The 26,275-nt window shown below is 37.6% G+C and overlaps 2 protein-coding genes across 3 annotated transcripts in view; both read left to right on the top strand.

Annotated features, from left to right (window-relative positions):
- Positions 1–385: 385 nt before the first annotated feature.
- LOC124637456 (SWI/SNF-related matrix-associated actin-dependent regulator of chromatin subfamily A containing DEAD/H box 1 homolog) lies at positions 386–16,058 on the top strand. Its single transcript, XM_047173955.1, has 16 exons — positions 386–735; positions 2,657–2,871; positions 3,331–3,644; positions 4,239–4,407; positions 4,705–4,785; positions 4,908–5,011; positions 5,441–5,634; positions 6,025–6,160; positions 6,712–6,847; positions 8,800–8,937; positions 9,428–9,664; positions 10,126–10,353; positions 10,858–11,069; positions 11,355–11,510; positions 11,874–12,004; positions 12,423–16,058. The coding sequence occupies exons 1-16, from the start codon at positions 609–611 to the stop codon at positions 12,497–12,499; spliced, it is 2,655 nt and encodes an 884-aa protein (XP_047029911.1). The 5' UTR covers positions 386–608; the 3' UTR covers positions 12,500–16,058.
- A 3,384-nt stretch (positions 16,059–19,442) lies between these two features.
- Positions 19,443–26,275, top strand: part of LOC124637276 (CBP80/20-dependent translation initiation factor) — a 48,269-nt gene continuing 41,436 nt past the window's right edge. For both annotated transcript variants that reach the window (XM_047173618.1, XM_047173619.1), the window contains exon 1: positions 19,443–19,595. The gene's annotated coding sequence lies outside the window, so the exon portion shown is untranslated. The remainder of the gene's footprint in view (positions 19,596–26,275) is intronic.

The following is a 26,275-nucleotide window of genomic DNA, read 5'->3' on the forward strand; positions in this document are numbered from 1 at the left end:
CATCAAACGGGTTCATGCACACACAGAAGTGTTCTTCAAGAAGCACACAAAAGCGCTTTTACACTAGCGGATTTTCCGCCAGCTCAAACCGCTCGTGTGAAAACGCTGTCATACCGTTTTTTTGCATAACCGTATTGTAGCTCCTTTATTGTTTGAACAGTTATTTCAACCAGTGTGACGTGACATAGACACAACTTTTGGCCACTCAAATAAATAATTCAAATCTAACGTTAGTAATGGATTAATGATTAGTAAACCGAAATAAATCATAAAAATCAATCACATAAAAATAGTTTTTTTCAATATAGCCACATTTTTTTCTTTGTTTTAAAACGTCATTAAAAATCGAAAAATAGTTGTCATTTGTTAAAATTCATTGTAGATTGCAGTAATTGGTCAACAAACGTAATGACAGCTTTTGACATTGCTTTTGATTGGTCCACAATTTTTCTATCGCAGTCTCGCGGATAAAAATGGCCGTAGTGTTGACTTCTTGTCGTGGTTAGTTGGTGATACTTTTTTCGTAAATCTTTACTAGATTTTTTATCAAAGAACATAAGAGACTTTTTTCGCAATAGTGTTGAGTAACTGTTCGATTGAGTGTGACAATGTCTAATGGTACAAGTCCAAGTGTGTTGAGTTTCTTGAGACAGTACAGGTTCCAGAGGAAACCGAATGGTCCTGGGGCTAGTTCTAGCAGTCCGGTGACAGTTACCTCGGCGCCTTCCAGTTCCCGTGAGTAAATAGGTTCTAAACGTAGGACAAGGTCATTGTGAAGGTAGCACGTGTTTGTGACTTTTCACCACGAGGAGTTGTGACCACGTTCAGCAACCCGTGTTTTCAGAATTTATTATAAATGTCGAAACTTTTTAATGAAAAAAAACCTGTAGAAATCTAGGATTTCGTGATATTCTTCTGGATGCATGCTGTTCAACAGCTGACTGCTTAAGTTTTTTTCTATACCTACCTTCCAATTATTTTATTATTCTTGATATCATCACGCCATCTCTGTAAGGAGCAAGACGGTTTTCAGTTTGCTTATCATATGATGAAGCATTTTTTCACCTGCTCATAATACACACATCACGAGTCCAATGTTCTTTACCTACATATTATGTTTAAATCTATTTACAATACAAAAACTACTCTTAAAAAAATACTACAAATAAACTGTGAACAGACAACCAAACAGACAATTCATTGATTATACTACTCATGAATAGTTATGAGAAAAATGAATTAATGAGAAAAAAAAAATCTTTCTCAATTGTTTTTCTCACACTGATTAGAAAAATAAAACCTGCAACACATAATTATTAGGCATATAGGAGATTAAGTACACTTTTGTAATAAAAATCAAGGAATATTAAAAAATAAAGCATATGTTTACTTCTACCCTTTTTTGTTTCATTATTTTCCTTAAATCATAATTACTGTTCATATTGCATGCCTTAGATTATTATATTCTTTAAATCTAATTAAAATCCATCTTTTAAATAATCATGCTATTGTATTAATAAGCTAACATTATTAACACCTTGAAAATATTGATTTTCTGACCAATTGCAAGGGCATTCCCACATTCATAGAAGACATTGTCATTGCTTTCTATTTTGTAAATAACTTCTACATTCAATTTAAAATTACTGCAAACATGTTTATTTTGCATTTTTTTGGTAGAAACATTACTTAGATTTGTGTTATGCAATAAAATGATTGAATAATTTTGATAGAAAACCTCAAAATATGATTATCATGTCTGTTAGGTTAGACTTGTTAAATTATGATCTCAAAAGATATCTTTTTGACAAATGTTAAAATGTGAACAGATTTCTGTAGGTCACATATGATCACATATGATCATAGATTTTGTACTTAAAACGAATATAATGGGTATATTTTCCTGGCTAACTAATATTTGGAGTGGATTTCCTTATGGTAACTCATATTGCTAACCTGATCTATCATTTTTAACAATTACTAACTTGAAATTCTTTTAAATTGGAGTGAAAATGCCTTGTGCTTTTGTTACTGCTACCTAATATTATCTTCACGCTAATTCTCATTGCAGGCTAAGCAGACTAGAAGCAAATTGTAACAATAATAATATTTGCATTACCATCAATCAAAACCACATTTAGCCGTAAGTGTAGAACAGTTCTTGCAATGAAACATGAGTTTTGTTTATGTATGAGTAAATCTTGTAAAAATACAGTAAAGAAAGATCTTTATGTACTTTTGTTGAAACACACATCATCAGCCTTTTTAATGTCTCACTGCTACGCACACATCCTCTCACACAGAGAAGGATTCAGTGTTAAACCCCATGCTTGCTTAATGTGGGTTGCTGATTATACCACTCACACATATGCAAAACTTGTATCTTGTTGTGAAAACTGTAGCAGGTTGCAACTATTGTAATGTTCATGATGGACTGCAGTAATATTTCACCGTTTTAACCCTGTGTATCATTCACCAACATCAGAGCAATGGCTAGCAACATTAATGCCACATCATTGTTTACAAACACGTTGCAACTTCTGCAAGATAATTCGAAACCAATTCTGTGTTGAATTATGTTGATCAGCATAAAAAGCGTTATATTCAAAAGTGCAACTTTCAACAAATATTGCTGATCTTGAATTAATGTTTGCAGAAATGAATAACCAAAACAGAATAAGGATGGCAGCGCCAAACACAGTGGTGGTTAGGAACGGGCCGGTGGTATACAAACGGATAAGACTGCCAGACTCGGATTCTGATGATGCAGCATCTCCAGCCAAGAAGCCAGCTCATGTTGAACTCACAACTGCTGTCAAAGAGAGAAGATTTACTAATATGCTACAAATGTTCCCTGATATATCTCCTTATGTAAGTACATTATTTTGAAAATAAGTTATTTTAGGACAAAGCGCCCTTGCCAATGGTCAGCCACGGTGGCTGTTCTCATTTAAAGAGATCAGCCAGCTGCGAAGGAAATAACATAGAGCATAAACATTGGCGCAGAAGTGCACTCTCTGTTCCTTCACTCCCGTAGCCCGATGGGCCGGAAATCCGACATGACTTGAGAGAGATTAGGTGAAGGACTGACATTAACATGCTCTCCGATTCTGATGTACATTTTGGGATATTGATATTATTGTATATTGTATAAGGAGTAAATGCTTCCTAATTATCTGACTTTCTTAACGAACTATTCGCGCCAAACCGCCTCGAAACATATGACAAAGGATATGATTTACGTGCGCGTACCTATGCTCTGACGTTAGTCACGAGCCGCCATTAAGTTTGCCCCGATCTATACTTAAATTCTATACTATTTGCCAACAGTTCGTAAAAACTACCCTAGCAAAACACGGATGGAATGAAGAACGTTCTAGAGACGAGCTATTGAAGCATGACCCTGAGAGTAACGACAAGGGTTCCACATCCACTTTCTTTGGGTCCAATCCCAGTGTGTCTGGGACTGCCCAGAGACCTTACACTAATATGGGCATAGTTAGGGTCACCAGTGGGCCTAAGACTACTGTGGTAGTGAGGAAAGCCTTGGAGGGTAAGGGTGGGAGGGTCAGAAGGGGTAGCAGCGGTAGTGAAGATGATGATTACGGAGTTAAGAAAGGAAAAGATGATAGGGTTTATGACAGGTATGTGATTTTTGTACATTTATAGAAATTATATAGAAAACTGTTCGAGATATTTTCGGTTGAACATAATAAGGTAACTAACTTAATTGATAATTTCATGAAATTGAGTATGTTGTTAACAGAGTAACAGATATTTTAGTCTTCATGTGTTGAGTTTGTGATATTTCTCGCTTCCCCCGTCATTTTTGGCTGCCGTACGTAAGTTACGTGTCTGTCGTAGATTTGGATTGGTGTCGTGTCATTTTGCGGTGTGTAGATTGTCATTTATACCTTTTGCATAGTAAAATAAATCGAATGACAAGAAGCAATTTTCTTATATATCTGTAACTAGCTTCCACCAGCGGTTTCAGCCGCGACTCTGAGATAAATAGTTTCTCCATACCCGGACAGAAAATAAAATATCCTATGTACCTACTATTCCCGGTTCTGTTACCACTCCGCCAATTTTCATCCAAATCTATGCAGCCATTTTTGATTTATAAAAAGTGTAGGTAACCCTTTTTTTTGGATTTTTCTTACTTTGACTATCATCCAAGTTAATTAGTCCTAACAGTTGTTTCAGTAAAAATAATCAGTTTTTAAATTATTTTCCAGTGAGGATTCAGACAATGAGATAACAGATGACCTGATAGGTGACAAGAAAAAGGTGTTTGAATTCTTAAACAACAGCAATATGAATGAGCTGTCGTTACTCAGCGGATGTTCCCAGAAGAAAGCTGAGGCTATCATGTCTCTGAGGCCTTTTAAAGGCTGGTTAGATATGGTAAGTTTCTAATTTATTTCTTTAAAACCTTAAACTATGGAAACAACGAGTAAAATAGAGACCTTTCTAATGAATGTTCTGAATTTGTCTGTCACGCATTTGCGATGAAGCAGCTGGCTAAACGGATTCAGATTTAACATTGATTTGTGCCAGGTATCATGAACCCCGGGAATAAACAATCTCAAAAATTTAAAAACCTTTGCCAAATGTTGTTATTAAAAAAAATACCTGGCTTTAAGAGTACTCTCTATTTGAGTTTATATCAATTTCTAAACCTTCTATTATTTACTTCAACAGGTAGAAAAATTCAACAGCAACAAATCTCTAAGTACGGAACTGTTGAACTCTACACAAGAGCTACTGACTACCAGGAACAACATACAGCGGCTGATGAAGAAGTGCGTAGGGTTAGCGCAGCAGCTGGAGTCGGCCGTAGACGCCGGAGCCGGGCGGCTGAAGCAGCCAGCTATACTGGACGATAGGTAAGGAGACAGGAACACATACAGCGGCTGATGAAGAAGTGCGTAGGGTTAGCGCAGCAGCTGGAGTCGGCCGTAGACGCCGGAGCCGGGCGGCTGAAGCAGCCAGCTATACTGGACGATAGGTAAGGAGACAGGAACAACATACAGCGGCTGATGAAAGTACTTCACTTTATCTGCTCAATTCGATATGATAGGTACCTGGATCTGGTTTGTCTGGTCTGTTGCGTATACAATCCCATGGAGAGTTATAAAGTCAGCAAATCCAAACAGATCTGGCTTTGTCTCATTATCGTAAGGCCATTGCGTCTTCAGTTGTTTTCGTCATCCTCAAAAGGAATCCGCAACGATTAGCCGCGATGGTATTGTCCTATAGAGCTTGGCCCCTAGAGTTTATATGTATAGAATTTAATGGTTCTGCTAGCCAGACTTACCAAAATTCTCTCAACTATGAAGATGGTGCCGTAGGACCCACCTAACTTCACGTTACAATATAATTGTAACGTAATCCCCTATCTAAATCCAAAGTAAAACATGAAAATTTTCTCTTCCAGTCTAACCCTGGCCCCGTACCAGCTGGTAGGGCTGAACTGGCTAGCAGTTCTGCACAAGCAAGGCGTCTCCGGTATCTTAGCTGATGAGATGGGTCTCGGCAAGACGGTGCAGGTCATCGCCTTCCTGGCACATCTGAAGGAGACCGGACAGGCTAGAGGAACTCATCTCATTGTGGTGCCTGCTTCTACTCTTGGTGAGTTGGGATTTTTAAATAACATGTATAAGCGGCAATAGTTAAATATGAAATTTTAATAAATAAAACTCAAAAGTCATTTTTATTGATTTAATGATGTACCTATTATTAATAAATTCCTGTAGTGGCATTTTGACCGTGTATAAATTGGAAAGAGGCATGTGCACGTCTAAGAGTTACAAAATATAAGCGAGCAGTACGCAAAATTCGTGTATGCTTCGTTATCACAAATTTAAAAACTGCTTTATGAAGTATACGCGAGCAGTTTCCTATGGATGCGTTGCGGCTATATACATATTGTAAATACGCTCTGTCGGCAGTGAAGCTTTAAAAAACCCCTACAATATATTTCAGGTTTTCTTTAATTTAGAGTAAAATATGATATTTCAGACAACTGGAGCAGCGAGCTAGCCCGCTGGTGCCCGGCGCTGCGCGTCAGCAAGTACTACGGACACCCCGAGGAGCGGCGCCAGCTGCGCATACACTACTCGCGCGGACTCGATGATATCGACGTCGTGCTCACCACGTAAGTCTACTTTACTTAAAGACTGGTGTACCAAGTACTACGGCTATCCGTCAGTTGCACAAAGGTTCATTAAAGTTAAAGCTTCTTTAGAATCTTTCTTCGTCAACAGGATAAAAAGTGTTAACCATAGATTTAATGAGGCTTTAATTTTAATGGGGGTTCATCTTCTGCATCTGACGGTATGTCTTCTAAATTTTGCATAATTTTTGTGCTCTTATTATTACCCGACTGCCAAGAAGAGTTATGTTTAACAGCATTTTCATTGATCAAGAGCGCTTTTATTCCTCGATTTTTGCCGTTCGTGTGCGCTCTGCTTACGCGCGAAACATTCGGGCGTGACCGCTCAAACCAGTTCTTGCCAGATGTTGCATCCACAGCACCAGTACAAACCTCGCGGTGCCCCGCATAAAAGTCGGGAGGAGAAAACGCCAGTTTAAAAACACTGCTATTCCACGATTTGTATGTTTAAAATCAGACATTTAAATCTACTACACAAAAAAAAACAATTGTCTAAAAATAATCCAGTTTAATTGTCTTTTCGTATTTTCCAGCTACACAATGGTGAACAGTTGTCCGGAAGAGCGCAAGATGTTCCGCGTGACGCCGATGCACTACGTCATATACGACGAGGCGCATATGCTCAAGAACATGTCCACGCAGCGGTATGATAACCTGCTTAAAATTAAGGTAATTACTTTACCGTTGACAGTGGTGGGCATCTACCGTAGTGGGCACTGTGGGCTTGCCCACAACCTTAATTTACTTGTGACGTTACACTTTTTATTGCTTATGTAATATAATATATTCCCTTATATACTATCCCTATGTATTCCCTTATGTGCGACCGATGTGTACTCCCTCATGATCTATTCATTATTCTAGGTACCTCTCTTTAAAAGTATGTATATGTTACCGTAAGATTACAAACATCGTTAGATTACAATCTATCTCGAGAGATTGTAAACTGTCGAATTATTGTGAACCGTAACATCTGATTGCAATTTAACGCATTATTTTTCGCTATATTATAATCTATCGATGAGAAATTGTCAAATTGTCAACTGTCCGAAAGCTCTCTCTGATTGGTCAGTCTTTTTGTAAGATCGACCAATCACGACCAGCCGTTCTGTTCCCATGGAGTTCCCGTAGAGTTAGGAATGAAATAGAGGTGTCAGTTAAATAAAATAAATGCTCTTCAAAAATTCTTCAAGTATTAAATTTATATAAAAATAACTCTTATAAAAATACAGTTAGGTATTTTGTCTTCAAATACAAACTAATATTTAAAAATAAAATAAAAGGGGTGCTAATTAAACAGGCTTCTTTTTAATATCATTATTCGCCCCCAAAAATGTATGTTGCCTTCTAAATTACTAAGCCAGCCACAATTAATAAAGCGTCGAGCATCTAAATAATACTATCTTAGCCACGAGTTATCTTCCACTCTAAATACAACTCAGCATGATGGTTATTTTTTTGCATCTAAATTTGTAGCATGCATTCTAACAGTAAACTTCTTAAATACTATTAAATGATATCATAAAAATATTTATTTACCTTCTAATTTTTTAACTCGTACCTACTGAGTTTTTTGTTTAAAATATAACACATCCCATATTAATTGACCCAGCATGGAAGTAAGCATGCAACATGCAGCAAGCATAACTTCTGTCACGGCTCCGGCGCTGCGGGGCTCCGGCGGTCCCATGCGAGCTTATCGTCGCAGATGGTTTTCACGCTCACCACCGCAGCTTCGGCTTGCTGGCCGGCGGAGCCGGCCAGCCTCAGCCGCGGCGGCGAGCGCTGAAACTACCTGCGCCTCAGCTCGCAGGCCGCCTCGCCCCTCCGCGCCTACGCGGTTTTGAATTGCACTCTAGGGGTAGGGCAGACAAGACTACGTGGAGTCGGTTTTGCAGCGATTCGTTTTCGTCACTAACTTCAATTTTTAATACAATTTTTAATTGTGTGTAATTTGAGTCTTAAAAATTAAGTACAATTTTTGATTTTATAAAAAATTAAACCGTCACTTATTTTTGCACGTCAAAGAGCTGTGACACCGGGAGTTGCAAAGAACCATAGAACATTGTCTTTTTTGACGTTCTACCAATCAGCGCGCAAGATGCATTCCGTTCTACGCCAGTTGACAATTTGACCGCTCTACATCGCTCTCGATCTTACAAAAAGACTGACCAATCAGGGAGAGCTTTCGGACAGTTGACAATTTGACAATTTCTCATCGATAGATTATAATATAGCGAAAAATAATGCGTTAAATTGCAATCAGGTGTTACGGTTTACAATAATTCGACAGTTTACAATCTCTCGAGATAGATTGTAATCTAACGATGTTTGTAATCTTACGGTGACATATATATTAAAAGGACCCATGTAACATATGCCCTATGATTTCACGCATGGGAATACTCTCTTGATAAAAAAAAATAGTGTCGTACCTTATACCGTCACTGCAGTCTGCATCCTAGTTGGTCTTAGTTCCTGGAGCGCAAAAGTAGTATAAAATAAAATCTAGTATTACATAGTGGTACAACGATCCCCAGACATTAGACGAACAGAACACTCAATCTTTAAAATAAACCTTACTAACATACAAATAAAGTCTAAATTCCTTCACATTTCAGTCTAAACACCGTCTCCTCCTAACGGGCACGCCGCTGCAGAACAACCTGCTGGAACTGATGTCGCTGCTGTGCTTCGTCATGCCGCACATGTTCTCCGGCAAGACGGACGACCTCAAGAGCTTGTTCCAGAAGAATTCTGTAAGTATTACTTTTTTTACGGAAGGCAGTTGATTATTGAGTGAATGGAACTGAGATGTGTCTGGTATTTTTAATAGGTGCTTTCTCACTTCTGAAATGAAAATGTAAGTGATAGAACTGTGACTCATTAAATGATATTTAATTTTCAAATACATAGGTTGTTAACAACAGTTTTACATGGTAATTAAAAGCGAGATGAAGTCTGTATTTCTTATCTGCACTGCATTAGCACTTGTAATCATAATTACGTACTTGAGTTCTCCAAAATGCTTGTGTCCTTTCAATGAAGTTTTTGCAACAATTCAAGAATTTATTCCGATTGGGAAACTTGAGGACCTCGTGGCGTAGTTACAGCTGCTCAGGTCGATCAATCATAAGGTTGAACAAAGCTTTCGCGCTATCGGACCATCTTGTTATGATGAATTTCTTTCAGAAGACACGTTAAACCAGTGATCTATGTATAAAATAATTTCTAATAAACCTATTCCAGAAATCAAAAACAACTAAGAAGGCAGAAGGAAAAGAAGACGACGAGCTGCCCTTCGAACAGAGTCAGATAACCCAAGCTAAACGCATCATGAAACCGTTTGTGTTGCGTCGGTTAAAGCGAGATGTGTTACAAGACTTGCCAAAGAAGACCAACCATAGAGAGCTCTGCTCTATGTCTGAGAGGCAGGGCATGTTGTATAAGGATCTCATTGCTGGGTTTGCGGCTAAGGATGGAACGGTAAGTTTTATATTACAACTTACGGGCTTTCGCCTTATCTACTTATATCCCTCCCGATAGCATCAAAATAAAACTTGTAGAAGTCGGTGCCAAAATAAACAGTCAGCAGACCTGTAGACACTGACTTTTCGGGCCACATCAAAAGATTTATTCCTTTCAGTGTTTTGTGTAGTAAGTTACAATCTTGTTAAATTTTTTTTCAAAAATTTAATCGAGGTTATGGATACTCGTCACGTGTCTCGCCCCTCCACGGGGCATTTTCAGATATTGACTCGTCGACCGCGAGCGGCGTGACACGTACACATACACATTTTTCCTAACATTTTATGTCATGGATTTCTGCAAATTAACACCTGATTCCATAATTTATAATCTATTTTGTCAAGTCTGATTTATGTAATTGGCTTTTAAAGCCGTGTGAGTTGAATTTGAAACTTTACACTATGACCTTTACATTACAGATCCGTGCAACAACAGAACAATCTGGCATGGCTATGATGATGGACATGCGCAAGTTGGCCAACCATCCCCTACTCCTCCGCTACCACTACATAGACACCACCGTCCGGCAGATAGCATCCCGTCTGGCTAAAGACTCTAAGTACAAGGAGAACAACGAACAGTATGCCTGGGAAGACCTCATGTGTCTGTCCGACTTTCAGATACATCAGCTTACCTTGCAGCACGATGTAAGTATCATCTGCCTAGCTGTTTTTTTGTGTTGAGGTCAACTTCTAAACAGATACAGAATATCAGTATTTTAAATGGAGCTACTGTCTGTTGAGTTCATCCGAATTTGAATTCAGCAAAGCGACAGATTTTCGCAATAATTCTTTGTTAGTCTCCTTGTCAAACTCTCAGGCTTTTGACTACTTGTCAAGGATGTACTAATACAATTGCCACCCGCAATTTAACACGCCTTCCGATCACCGAGTAACTTATGTGACAGATAAACTGTCCAGGTGCGATGATGAAATAGCAAATCCTACTTATATTATAAATATGAAAGTTTGTGAGAATGTATGGATGTATGTTTGTTATTCAATCACGCAAAACGGCTGGACCGATTTGATTGAAATTTGGTATGTAGATAGGTGAAACCCTGGATTAACACATAGGCTACTTTTTATCAACACACCACGCGGGCGAAGCCGCTGGCGGAAGCTAGTAATATTATATTTCTACCTCCACAGTGTATCCGCTCCTTCGGTCTGCCGGACCACCTCATCCTGGACTCAGGCAAGTTCCAGAAGTTGGACGAGATGCTCCCTCGGCTGAAGGCTGGTGGCCACCGGGTGCTGATCTTCAGCCAGTTCACCATGATGCTGGACATCTTAGAGCCCTACCTCACTATCAGACGCCACCGGTACCTGAGGCTGGACGGCAGTACGGCTGTTACTGATAGGTAACTAATATTATCTAATTTTAGGCAATAAATGTTGATAAACTACAGACATTTGTGGTCAAGGCGATTTCGGTTGATAAAATCCTCTAAGCATCTGGTTGATTTTGCCTAAATATTTTACTAATCTTTCGATTGTTTACTCTTATTTCGATCTGGTTTTAAACTAAGCGCAACTTTACCTTTGAATATTAAAATTATTTTAAATCTGCATGCTTTAAGTCCAAATGAAACCAGGCCAAAACTGTTAAACTTTTTCACAAAATTACTTATTTCTATATATTTCAGACAGGAGCTAATAGACCAGTATAACAACGAGGATATCTTCGTGTTCCTGCTGTCGACGAAGGCAGGCGGGCTGGGCATCAACCTGACTGCGGCCGACACCGTCATCATACACGATATCGACTTCAACCCTTATAATGATAAACAGGCTGAGGATAGGTGAGCATTACTTACTTAGTCATATTTTTTCATAAGTTTGTAGGATTTAATAAGACTTTGAGAAATCCGAAAGTGTGAGTGCACAACCTATTACGATGAATTGAAAATCTGGGTTTGTGGAATAATTTGATCAAAGAAATGCTTATGTCAGTTGAATCTCGTTATAAATGCGAAACAAGTTTATTTTAAATAAACAATTTTTTTTTTAAATAAACGTTAAAACACCTGACAGTTCAGATAAAAATAAGATGGAAAAATATTTGTCTCATCTTGATTAAGATGCGAATCTATTACAGAAAACATTTATTGATCTACTTGTAAATGTATCAAATTCTAATACATTGTTATTATTTTCCTGTACAGATGTCACAGAATGGGCCAAACGCGTCCCGTAACGATCTACCGTCTGCTGAGCTGCGGTACCATCGAGGAGGGAATATATCAAGTGGCGCAGGAGAAACTCACGCTAGAGAAACATGTCACTGGTGTTGATGGTATGTACAGAAAACATAATATGCTTTAAACATTTACCTTTCACTACACAAGAGCTGCGATAAAATACCTAAATGCTCTTTAAAAGCTTCCAGGATTCACTTGCCATTATTCTTATTTTAGCTGTAATTATAAGAAAATCAGTCGACCCGCTAGATCCGTTTTTAGTTGGATTTGTAAAATTACTAAAATGCGAATGTTTGAGAGTTGATCGTCCAGTAATGTTCGCCGCCTTATTTCCGTAACTCGCAAAAATATTGTGTTTGTTTGGAATTCGGATAAGATAACTATTGGTTAGAGAGTTTTATCACAGAAGATTATAATGTTCTTGGTCCCATAAGATATCCTCTATATGTAAAAACAAGTGTTTAAATTGTAAGAATTTTCTTTTATAACAAGCATATTATTATGCAATTACAGAAAACGACAAAGCGGAACAGAAGAACGTCGTTCGGTTATTATCAGCTGCCCTCGGCCTCACTTCACCAAGCAAATGATTGCCGACCAACCCGTAATCGCCCAGGACTAAACTGACCAATAGCCAAGTGACAACATTTGTGCAAACATTGGCCAATGTTCCCGGTTATGTGAAGTGCGCTGTGAATTGTTAATCAAAAACCAGTGATACAATTAATACAAGCTTACATAGATTTACAAATATTTTGGATACATAAAATCAGTTTCTCGTTCATTAAAATGTAAAGAACCGGTGAGATTTCGTCATTATTATATTGCCACCCACTGCCTTATAAATATGTCAATAAACAACATAAATATAATATAATATTAAGGGCAGATTTTTCAATCATTAGTTGACTTCTATCTGTGGAATAAGTATGGCAGTGTGACATATTTTTTATACTAAAGTTGACAAAACGTCAAACATTCTTCAGAGAAAAGTTATTTGGCGATTGATAAATCGGTCCAAAAACCAAAGTATTATAGAAGCTAGCTGTAGACTCAGAATTGCAATATATAACTTATCAACAAAATATGTACTGGTATTTAGAATTTATAACCTTGGCCCGTAATGAGATTTTTATAACATCCCTAGATAGCATTTAGTGGTTAGTGGAGAGCAGGAAAGTATATCCAAATTAAAAGTATGTTGTTTTTGCCGTTATAGACTCAAAAAAATTATTTGAATCCATGACTGCAGTGTCTGATTCAATGGCTGAGTTTGGCTGATCATAATTTGGGTTAACTTCAGTTTTGATGAAATAAATTAATATGTAATGTTTTTTTTTTATAATTGAATTATGAAATCCGAGGATCGGTTCCGATGTCTGCACTTGTAGTAAATAAATTAATATAAGTAGGGTTGCAATATATAGCGTGACCGGTAATCAGTGGCCGATACTTGAAAACGTGATTCTACTCATGATTTGACCGTAATTTGATCATTAGTTAAATCGCAATTGCTTAACAGTTTTGCTATTCTGATTAAACTAATGAATATAAAAAAAAGTTTCTTTGGGAAAGTAGTCCTTAAGTATTGGTCAGTAATTACTAGTCACCCTATATATTTATTTTTTTAATTTAGTTAAAATAAAGCACATGAAACTAGATTGCTTTGTATAAAAAATGGGTTAGATATTATTGAAGCTATGGTTGATTCACCTTTGTTCACTTTTATTGTGTAACTGTGGAATAAGATGTATGTGTGATTTAAGAAGTAAACGCGTTATTTATTTGTACGATATCGCCTGCCACGTATATTGCAGTATTTATACATAAGTTCATTGTCGTTTATATCGCTGTACTGAATAACGTCCGAATTTACTGACAGCATAAACGTCCACTTTTCTTAAAACGACTGTTAACTTTGAAAATTGAACGTGAATTTTTATAGTAAACAGTGTTTTAAGAAAACTGATGTTTAATGTGTGTTGGTAACTTTTAACTGCGGGTTTCAGTACCCGATCTATCGATTACATATTGTCAAAATTCAATCTCAGTTGTCAGTGTAACAATAGTATAAACGATATTATCAATCTCGAAGCGCCCACAGATTAGTATATAAAATATTAAATATATTATTTACTGATTACAATGTGACTTACTGCTTTGTACTGACATATTCTAGGTAATACGACTAGATCTAAGATGGCGTATTTATAAATTTAATATAAATAATAAATCTGGTTTTGTTGTCTGTGTGTCATGATTTTGGGGAGTGCTTTAAACTACATAATTTATCAATTGTTATTTTTTCCAGAATCAAATGAAATAAAAAAACATATAATAGTTTGGGAATTATTTAAGGAAAATAGAAAAGAAAGAAAAATATAACTCCTCTTCTTGCCAGTCGGGTTAATAGAGTATACATAAATATAATTTGTTATATGCATATAATCTGCGTATCTTTACGTTAATCAATTCATATAAATACGTAACTGAGGCTGTATATAAATAATATAATATTCCATATATATCAACGAAGAGCACCTTTACCCTGAAACATGAAACACAAACATAAAAACCGAACAAAAAATTGTAAAAAAAAGTATACGCGAATTAACTGTACCTATTAGATAAATGTAAACGATGGATTAGTTTAATACACTCGTAACTATGGTCATGTATAGATAAATGTTATATTTGGTAAGCTTTAGCACTCTTACAGCCAGATTCTTCATCAAAAGTAAAAGTCAAAGTAATGTCTAAAGTAAAAGTAACGGTCAAATTCGTTTTTTCAAGGCTAAAGTAACAGCAAAACTAATAGATAAAACGAATTTGACTAACTTTTACTTTATGACATTACTTTGACTTTGGCTTTTACTTTTGTTGAAGAAACTGGCTGTTAGTAAATTAATAAATTTTAGTGGGAAAACGTTTTTACGTCGTACTTGTTTCGGGAAGAGTCAGGTGATTAGACTCGCTTTTGCCTGTGTCTCCACTTGCATTGATTTTGGCCCTTACACATAGGTCTAACTTGACTGTTATTGAAATATGTTGATTTCTGTTAATTATTATTTTTTGTAGAAAATTAATAGTAGATTTGTGAAAAGTATGGTTTGGAAATTCGGAATTCCCCATTTCTTCTGCCAATTTTTTTTTTTGTAAGACCTGGTAACTATTTTTTATACTATTTGAGTATGCACTCTTGACCGACAGTAGCAACTATACCAACAATTAAAAACAGATGCAAAAACGTCCGAGCAAATATACATTTAATTGTACAGTTCATAAAGTACAGTTTTGATCGTTCATAAAGGGACTTGACAGCTTATTTTGAATTTATTAAAACTATGCTTTATGCCCTTCACTTCTTCACTTCTTCTTCAGGCATAAATTAAATTGAAATAGACGTGAGCAGTTTGCTTGGCTGTTTTAGATTTATCAAGTTGCTATTGTTGCACAGTATAACTCTAATTTCCAAAAACAAACGTCCAAAGACCGAAAGATCTAATACACGACAAATTGGTCGTATTGTACCTTTCCCCACCATCTCTACCATCTTAAAGTAGACCCAGAAGAAAAAAGTCTATTGAAAAAGTTAAGAGCCCACCAAAAGGGAAACACGAAAAATTTATTTCTTTTCTCTCATCTATTTCTATGAGTTGGTGGTAAAATTGATAATTTCTGAAGTGACCTACAGCCTACAGCCAATATTTGGGTTTTCTAAGGCCAAAGTATTAATAATTGTACTCATTTGCAATACGTGTATCTTGTGGATAATGTTTCATTTTGCTTTGTAATGTGGACTGCTCACATAAACATCATTTTTTTAATGGTTATTTAAAACTATATATGTATTTCAATTATTAAAGCTATCCCTGAAATAAGTTGACACGAGTCTAGTTCTCACCAATATTTTTGTCGTAACAGAACACTGCGCGCCTTCGAGTATGACGTGACGAGAGAAATAAAATTATTGGAACAAAAATAAATTAGCAAAATAAAACATTATTCAACATTGCAATCTTGTGAGTTAGATGATTTAATTAGTTATTTATTCCTTTTTTAGATCAATTTTTCGTTTTTAAGTAGTAAGTTTTTAGTTTAATTCTAGCGTAGTTAACATTCCTTAGTAAAATACATAAGTTTATTTAATTTTTGTTTTTGTTTTTTTTTTTTTGCATACTGTACCGCTTTCCTATCCTTTCAATTTCCTTGCTTAACACAAAAATAAATTATCTTGTAAGGTACTAGAATCTTACTATCCCTTCGAGCTTGCTACAGGCCAGAGAGCCAAGCGTACAGGTCTTAGCCCACATACACAATTGCTGCCACCGGGCTAAAAGAATGTAAATAGTAGCAGCCGCTTTGGCAGCATAAATTAGAAGACAGCTCACTGGCAGTGAACATACCATATTGCCATCAGACTGCCATGTTGCCAATGTAAAGTATACCTAGAGAGAGCAATGCTTAAAGCCTATATTTGAATAATGTTATGGCTTTCTGGCTTGTTTGTTTGAATGATTTTTTCTCATGCTGGCCTCATCCTCTGCGGGTTGCGTGACATGAATCCACCATAGGACACACCGTAAGAGATAATATTCCAGGGCAAAAAAAAACTAGTTTTTTAGTTACTTATACAGTTAATACAAAAATAATTTATCTGATTAGAAATGTAAGTCCACTGTATTTATACCCTGTAACATAGAATTTAAATGTGTAAATTAATGTAATGTTCTGTACCTATTCTTTTCAGACTTACCGTTCCCAACATTTTTGTACCCGTACCTACAGGTAATGTCAAGGTCCCTATCTTTAGTAAATAAAACAGTAGATAGATACAATATTGGGAACGGGAGTTAGTGGATAATATTTAGGAATACTTAATTCTTACTATATTATTCACAGCCACTAGCATACCTAATAATTGGCTAATTAATTTTTGTTAAATAGCAACTCTGTTTTTTAATGTGTAAACACTGTTTTGCGAAATATGCACGAGTGATAAAAAATGTATCTGACCTTTTCAAAAACACTCTTGATATTATTGCTTTTGAATTATTATATAATTTCCCATAGTCTATGTATGTCGTATAAAAGATGTGATAAAATTGTGAACACTATAAGGTAAATAAAGAAGATTGAGTATACTGTATAACTGTTAAATTATTACCAAGCGGTCTGGTAAACCCATATACTCGAAGGGAGAATAATTATAAAATGTATGTACCTACATATTTCTCATACGCAAGGTTCTTATAGCTCTCAGGGGCCCGATTCTCCTAATTTTACTTAAACGACATACGATTCACGTTCGACTCGGTTCGACCGAGACCCAATCCTGACTCGATTACGATTTAAGTGTATGTGGCATTCCCCTATTTTTTCTTTGAAATAAACGTTTTTATCCTTTTCTGTCATTCAATAATGAATCATTTTGTCTGCAAATGATTTACGATTGCAAAATGATTGTGCAGCAAACTACCGTATAGACCAAAATTACCAAAATAGCAGACCAATCGCAAACCAATCGAATGTCATTGGAATACGATTGGTCTTATATTAGTAGCAGAATGCCCGATAAGGTTAAAACTGCTATTCCGATCATATTGCGATTCAATTTCTATTCGATTTTGACAATATTAACTTAGGAGAATTGGGCCCCTGGTCGTTTTGGCTTGACGTCCCATAGGACTAAATCTATTGCTGACTCTTTTTATGTCAACAAGATAAAAAGTGTTAGCAATAGATTTAATGAAGCTTTGTGCAACTGACGGTATGAGAGTGAAGGACTTAAGAGGTCCTGTATTTGGTAATATGTCCGCTCAGCTGGCTGATCTCCTTATGTGAACAGTCGCCTAGGCCGACTACTATTTAGGTTAAGAGAGCTATTAGCGCTCGTTTACGAGCAATTAACAACGCAAAGATGCAGTTACTTGTCATCAGATTGCCTATCTATAGGAACTAATATTATGTGGTTAAAAAATTTGTTTCTCGTGTTTCTGACTTTATCGCTCCTTAGTCTGAAACTTAGACTCATGTCTGAAAGTAAAAAAATCATGATTCACAATCTAACATCACCTTAGATAATCATCACTTGGCTATGCAGTTTTGTAAAGGTGCACGACTCGCGACGTTTCAGCGTTCAGGCGATTTGCTCGCCTTTCACTTCCTGACAATGTGGGAGACGAGTGTGGGCAGTGTCGATATTAGCTAACGTTGCACGTAGGTACAAGATCATCTGGCTTGCATTCCTACTGGGTGGGTAGAGATGTACGATGATCGGCTAGAAACATGTGTAGGTAATTAGACACTGGAACTTTTAAATATCATGGGGAGATTGAAGTCATGAGTAGACTGAGTCGTGGAGTAGAGTGAGTTGTGGATGAAAATATTGTATGGAGGGTCAAATAAATAAAGTAAGCATAGAAGAGCTATACTATGTTTGTGGCCATAGCATTGTCAGCATTATTATTTACTAAAACATTGTTGCGCCAATTTCTAATCAGCCCTATGTGCAAATTGTTATCACTTACGCCTCTGGCAGAAATCTGGGGCCCGATTCTCCTAAGTTAATAATGTCAAAATCGAATAGTAATCGAATCGCAATACGATCGTAATAGCAGTTTTAACCATATCGGGCATTCTGCTACTAATAAAAGACCAATCGTATTCGATTGACATTTGATTGGTGTGCGATTGGTATGCTATTTTGGTAATTTTGGTCTATACGGTAGTTTGCCGTGCAATCATTTTGCAATCGTAAAACATTTGCAGACAAAATGATTCATTATTGAATGACAGAAAAGAATAAAAACGTTTATTTCAAAGAAAAAATAGCGGAATGCCACATACGCTTCAATAGTAATCGAGTCGGGATTGGATCTCAGTCGAAGCGAGTCGAACGTCAATCGAAGGTCGCTTAAGTAAAATTAGGAGAATCGGGCCCCTGAGTCGGTTGTTGGTATTGCCTATATGAGAAAATTCTAAGAACTCGACTACTGCAAGCATCCAGTCTGCCTACCCAGATGCATAACTACTTGTATCGACTTTAGTGGAAGTTGCGGATAACATAACGCAGGCAATGTTTACTTTGGTTATACAAACCCAGGTTTAAATTGTTTAGATTCGTTTCTAGGGTGTTAGACTGTTGCACTATCTTTACATAATATTTATATTCAGTGCCGACTCCCTGAACACCGACAATACAAAGCAGTTACCAAAGCAACAGTCGAAGTAGAGCAGCCAAACATTAATTCAATGGTTGAATAGTTTGCGAATCGTGCGCAGCGCGTTTTCCAACTGCGCACATTTACGGTTCTGTGCCACATTCTTACTCAGTAAATAACAACACAGATGCACCACTGCTCCAGTGCAGTGTGTGAGAGGGTGTCGAGTGGTGCAGCAGTGTGGCTTCCCTGTGAACACGATTAAGATGGCAAGGAAGGGTCGTGTAGGAGCGCGGCCGGCCCCGGGCGGCGCGAAGCACGCGGCGGCTCGCGGCGGCACGGTGTCGCGGCACGGAGCGCGGCGCGGCCCGCGCGCTCGCGCCGCGCCAGTCGGCACACCGCCCGGGCGGGCGCCACACGACCGGGATCTGCGCAAGCGACCAGCGGCGACGCGAACCAAAATAATATCTGTGAAATAAACACGTATCCGCCAAACGCTGAAACATGCGAGCGCAAGATTCTGGTGAGTACCTACACCACACCCCGCCTACAATACACTGTGACAGACTGTAACTAATCTAGTTTAAAGGCATTTCCTACGTCTATATATAGTTGCGCCTTATTTTGGGACGCTGCATTGACGAGGGAGTTTCACGCTGCGCTTTTACGCGGTTTCCTTCGTCTGTTTCCCGCGTGAAAATTAACCGAATCAACATAGTAGAACAATTGACCCGCGTTAACCCGTGCGTCAGAGATGTGCTCTGTAGCAAAACGCAGCGAGTGAAATCCGTCCGCTGAAATTAATCGAATAAGTGAAATGAAAGTGGCGGCTGCACATGGTTCAGCACCGGCTGAAGCGAATACAACGTTTCCAGTCACCTAATTAGTTTGGAGCACGATAAAAAATAGATTTTCTTGTGTGTGCTTGTGTTCTCAATAGGCCGCAGACTGCGCTGTGGCCTAAATACCAGCACAACTAGTAAAGATCAATGTCTCAGCTAGGAGGTGTCAATGAGTGGATCACTTTACCTTCGCCTGTGTAAACAACATCATAATTGCAAATAAATTACGATCCACGTTGTTGTATGAACGTGGTCGGAATTTCGGACACCTTGAACTCAATGAGATAACTACCTAATCTCCTAACATATTCATTCTTCATACATGACTAAGAGCCGAGGCGTCATTGTAGTTTCTCATAAGTAAAAAATAGGCATTACCTAACTTAATATTCTGAAGTTGTTATTGACTAATTACTTGATTTAGGTATCTGCCCAAAACTTAAAGTAGGTAGGTTTCCTGAATTACAAATGTCGTAATACGAATTCTTCAAATAATCCGCAATTTGCTTATAAAAAGTTTCCAATCCTGACGAAAAGCAAGTGCGTTTTCGTGAGCAGCCCTTCGTAACGGTCGATGGTCACGCAATGAAGACAAAAGAAATATGTATAATAAAGGATGATCATATTTCAAGTAAATGCAATATTTCAAATCCCTAGTACAGTTAATTAACAGCTCAAAATCGACTTTTGGTGCGCGGGCGCACGGCGTTAGGTAACAAAAAATATAGCGAATGGATTCAGACGATTGATTCAGGTCATTTACCCCTGAAACTGAGACCGTCCAACGGAGTTACAGCAATTGTTCGCTTTACGTAGTTATATTGCAGTTTAGCATTATTCAGATTTACTGAAGAGAAATTGCAAACAGCATTTACTTCATTCTGAATTTCAAGAGATGCGACAGAAAGTGGCCGGTAATGCTAATCTGCAATGAGAGATCGCGTAATTAATAAATACGAGTGTATCATGAGACATTGCTGCTTAATTAAGGTCTTAACGAAGCGCAGTGAGCAAGCTATCCGCGATCGCATAAACGCTACATTTTAATTACTGTGAACAAGGAAGAAAACTCTCACAGTGCGTGATGTGATGATAAGTGTGAATTAATTGACTGGTTTGTAAGTTATTAATTACCATTTTGGACATAACGCTTAGTCTTAGATAATAGAATAAGATATTTGATAACATCAATAACAGTGTGCATCTGGATCGGGGACCAATTTCTAAATTCTTGAGAAACAAATAACATTTACAGGGAGCTTAGTGAAAAATATATTAATAAAAACAAAAGGGGCGTAAATAAAAAAAAAAAATCTTGGTTCCTGAAGCCAGACACATATAGTGGTAGTCTATGCATGTATTTAATTTTTGCGTCAGTCCTGTTTAAGATGATAAGTGTAACCTTTGTAACACAATATGCTGCTTCATCTTATATTCCTTCGTAGCCAGGGTTCCTCGTAATTGTGCATGATCTATCACGGGATGGACAATCGCCTACGGACGTTACAACGAGTCGTTTCCCGTAGATGACTCTTGCAATTGCTGCGGTTTCCACATCATCTACCTAGGATGAGATTTTCTTGGCAGTACCTACTGGTACCTACACAGAGACAGCCATGTTTCTGATTTCGATTGTTTACGAATGTAGAATGTACCTCTAGATAGATGTAACGTACATGGGTTACCGGGTATGGGTTTGTGGATAGATTTCTGGTGCCTGCTTGCTCAGAGGGTAACACCCAGGCCCGCCGCTAGCTGTTTGTTCGCCCGCGTGCAAAACCGATTATGCCGCCCTACGACTACATATTATACTGGGTTTTGTCAAAAAATATATAAGGGGTCCAGGGGGTCCGGACCCCCCCGCCCTTTCATATCCATTTTACTTGTCCAACAGAAAAAAATATGTACATGCACCGCTCTGATTGCAGAAAACCCACCTACTTTTGGATGCATAAATATTGCAATATGTACATACATATATTACACATAACTTTTTATTTACTTGAAATGCTCTAAGTGTTAGAGTAACCTAAGAAGTCCTGGGTTAGCCCATAAGCAGACTAAGCAATTGCTTAGGGCATCAATGCAGTGCAATCATTACCCAAGTGGCCCCTATGTATTGAAAGATTGTGATTAATGGGTAGGTACCAACATAATGTATATCAAAGTGCTTAGAACAGATTATGGGTAACTTAAACTAACGAACTTAAATATCTATAGCAATGTTTAATTTCGGTAGAATATGTTATTAATGGTTTTTGGTGGGTTTCCCGTTGAAAAAGTCAACGCATGAGACACATTTCATATGTAAGGAAGCGCGAGCGAAGCGAGCGCGAAATTTTTTTAGTCTAAGGACACAAAACAAATAAAAACCACTGTAAATTAACAAAGCAAAGTCAAAAAGTAAGATATGCACAGAAATAAAGCGCAAATGTACATGAAGCCGCGAGCGAAGCGAGCGCGATTTTTTCCTTAGAGTTTTCATGAAGTAAACATGATGATTTTTCGGAATTGAATGCCTCAACAATTAAACAAAGATAAATAGCGATCAATGCCGGTTTTAACTCAACCAGCGCCCTGAGCGAGATTTCTACGGCGCTGTCCAACTGCAATTCAAACCCATACGAAAAACAGAGACGTATGTAGTTACCGATTGCGCGAGCGAAGCGAGCGCGAATATTTTTTTTATAGTTAACAAGTCGAAGAAAAAATTACGTAAAATGTAGCCCAATCGTACATAAGCTGGTTGATGAATGCAAAAACACTGGAACATGTCTTCTGATTGCGCGAGCGAAGCGAGCGCGAAATTTTTTGTTATATTTTAGAACTCATAACCAAAATTACTTAACATTTTGCCCAAACGTACATAATTCTTTGTTGGTGATGGCGCCTATGTATTAAAATTTTGGGACTTAAAGTAGTACCGTAAATAAGAAAGTTCATATGGAAACTAGAAGTTACTTTCTTATTAATACAATAACTTAAAAACGACGCTACCTTTTTGCTAGGGTAGACTAAAAAATTGTTGAAAAATAAAAACAACTGTGAAGTGAAGCAAGCCCGAAAATGTTTGAGTTTTGGATCACTAAAAGTCCTAAACATATATAATAAAAAGCGACTGTGAAGTGAAGAAGCCGCGAGCGAAGGGAGCGCGAATTTTTTTGAGTATTGGGACATTAAAAGTAGCTTGTGATAAAAAGTTGAAGCGTAAAGCAAGGAAACCGCGAGCGAAGCGAGCGCGAAAATTTTTGAGTTTTGGGACATAAAAGTAGTGTTTGTTCGAGAATTTCTCAAATTTAACGCGTAATTAAACACTAATTCGCTTCGGCTATTTCTAAAATCTGATGTAGCTTCTAAAGTACTGATTATTTGTTAGAGGTATTTTAGTAAGGCCTTTCCAGTAAAATATAATTTATTTGTAGAGAAGTGATTTATAAACTGAAAACACCTATCGATAATATAATCTAAAATAAGCTCTAACTTCTAAAGTACTAAGAATTGGTAATTAGTATGTTAGTACAAAATGTAACGCTTGAAAAGACCTTTCAAATGATGTATGACTCATTACTAAAGGGGGAGTAGACCAACAACCAAACATTTCGCCCATTGTTCTTTAAAACAAAAATAGGAGTAACATTCTGATCAAGGATTGGTTGGGGGCGCCTGCGGCGCCCTTTATATCCGGCGCCCTGGGCCGTCGCCCAACCGCGCCCTACCCTAAAACCGCTACTGATTGCGATATCTGACATGGAGGCGCGAGCGCAGCGAGCGCGAATTTTTTTGGGGATGCAAAGGGTGAACCCGTCAAAATTGATAGGGCGAGACCAAAGCGAGGGCGGCTTTTTCTGAAATTTTATTGCTAATGTACTCATCTATTTTGAGTAAAAATATTTTTATTACGTAATTATGGTTTAATTTTGCTGTATGGGTTAATTTTGCCGCCCCGTAAATAGTGCCGCCCAGGGCATTTGCCCCCCCCTGCTCTCTCCCCCCACGCTACGCTAATGGTTGATCTTAAATCGTTTTTAATAATTTTTAATTTTGAAAATGTTCAACAGATGTAACTGAAACCGGCAGTGTAAGTAATATTCTTAGCGCTATTGCTGTGTTCGGAAATATTGAAATCAAATAATTGGTAAAAAGATATTGTATTTTTTTAATATTACGTGATAAGTTGCTCGATTTGCCGCCCCCTAGGACGTGCCGCCCGCGTGCGGTGCACGCCTTGCACGCCCGCTTACGGCGGGCCTGGTAACACCTTCGTTTAGCAGTGGATAGCAATTATTGCCTGTTAAAGGCTTTGCAATGATTCAATTCGAATCTTTCAATTCAATCAATTCAATTTGTTCAGTACTGCTTCTCGGGCTATGGTGAATGTACCTATATCATTAAGTCAATTAAAAATATTCTTAATTCTTATATTTGTGAGTGACAAGTAGGTGTACATATGTAGGTCCAATCAATAAGCCTTTTTGATGAAAACAGGATTCACAAAAGATGGTAATAACCTATTTGTACAGTTACGGTGCACTGTAGTACGAATAAATATTTAATCTGTATTTAAACTGGATCGCGACGCATTGTTCTCATCCCGCGGGGCATATTCTAATATGCAATTGTGCAGTTATATTTTACCCTCTAATGATTAGAATAGCTGCAAACCGAACGGCATAACTTAGAGACTGGCTGTTTGCTTTGCTAAGGATTCTTAGATTTTAAAGAAGTCTATTTAAATTTTTAAATCATAATTCTCCATTTTAAAAAATGCTCATGATCATACTCCGAGCCTTTTTTCCCAACTATGTTGGGGTCGGCTTCCAGACTAACCGGATGTAGCTGAGTACCAGTGCTTTTCAAGGAGCGTCTGCCCTATCGGACCTCCTCAACCCAACCCGAGCTACACAATTTTAAAGAATGCTCCTCGTAATGCATACCTATCTTGCAATCTGCGAAAGGTCATAACTATTGACTGATGTGGAAATGCAAGCGGATAGGGTTTTAGTACTTTCTCTTTTAGTTAGTTTGTGTATATAGCTTCCTACGCTGTCGAGACCACGCCTTTTGAAAGCTCTCTATGGATTTCAATCTTCAACTGTCCGTACTTATCTTATAGATAGCTAACCTTATTGAAATAGCATTCACAAGGGAACTTTATATCGGGAAGAAAACTAATAAGCTTGGCATTCGGCGTCACTAATGTAGGAATGTAGGAATTGCTGGGGAGTTTGTTGCGCCACTTCTTCTTCCAGCAAAAACACATAGGAAGTGGTGAAGGGCGGGCGCTTTTGGGGCTGTCTTTTGTACATTTCTGACGTTCGAAAAGTGCTGTTTTGCAGGCTAATTTGAATAAATTACTTTTGATTCTATGCAATTTTTGAACAATACCACAATTAAAAATGCAAGGTGAATGACCAGATATTCTGCATAAGTTCTAGTTTACAAAGAGATAAGATAACGATGGTTAAAACCTAGTTTATCGTTTGAGAAAACATCTAGTGCTCTGTCTTGCAATTAAACGGGAACAGTATAATTATTTAGTCGTTTGTGGCAAAGAAAAATAGTGTAAAACATGGTTAAGCTCCTATTATTATAAAGAGAAAGGTACTGCAGAGATAACTAGGCAGTTTGAAAACAATAGTAAGTTGCATTATTTTACGGTGGTATTTATAAAACCCTTTTGATTCTTGAAATAACGTTAGTGTAAGAATTATTTGTAAATTAAATTTTGTTAATGCTTCTCTTTGAAGTATAGGAAAGTGCACAGCTTAAATATTGGTCTTAGCCAACCAAACCAAAATTAACAATTAGATTCATATTTCTAGATTAGGGCATTTTTTGTCATCGGAAATGGCTGTGGGTTAGCACCGTGAGGTAGTGTCAAACTCTTACTGAGTAAAACCCGTCATGTTCCTTCCTAAGCCCTTTATGTACCGGGGCCGCGGTAACTCTTTCGACAAATCCCACTACCCCACTTGTTAGGTTAGGTGTTTTGGGCACTTGAAACAAATTAGCAGGTGCGGTAGACTGAGTCAAAGTCAACAGAAATAATTACTTGTAATCGGGTTAGTTCTTAATAACAAAAGAAACTTCATTAGTAACAGTGCTTAGACTAGTAACTTACGCTGCAGTGTGAGCAAGGATATACTTACATATAATGACGGTGAAACGTGATATGAGTTCGTAACACCTGATATCCTGCCAGTATAGCGGCCTTGAGGACTCGTCATCGGTTCACTGGATTTATATGTGTATTGTTGGTTAACTGCGATCATTAATCATCAGTTATGATAATCATTATAAACTAACTTTAATAACTAGAGAAGGCTGTACTTGGTACACACTCGTGACAGAAAGCTAGGTA

The sequence above is a fragment of the Helicoverpa zea genome, chromosome 16 (genome assembly GCF_022581195.2).
Source record: "Helicoverpa zea isolate HzStark_Cry1AcR chromosome 16, ilHelZeax1.1, whole genome shotgun sequence".
In the NCBI taxonomy this organism is placed as follows: Eukaryota; Metazoa; Arthropoda; class Insecta; order Lepidoptera; family Noctuidae; genus Helicoverpa; species Helicoverpa zea.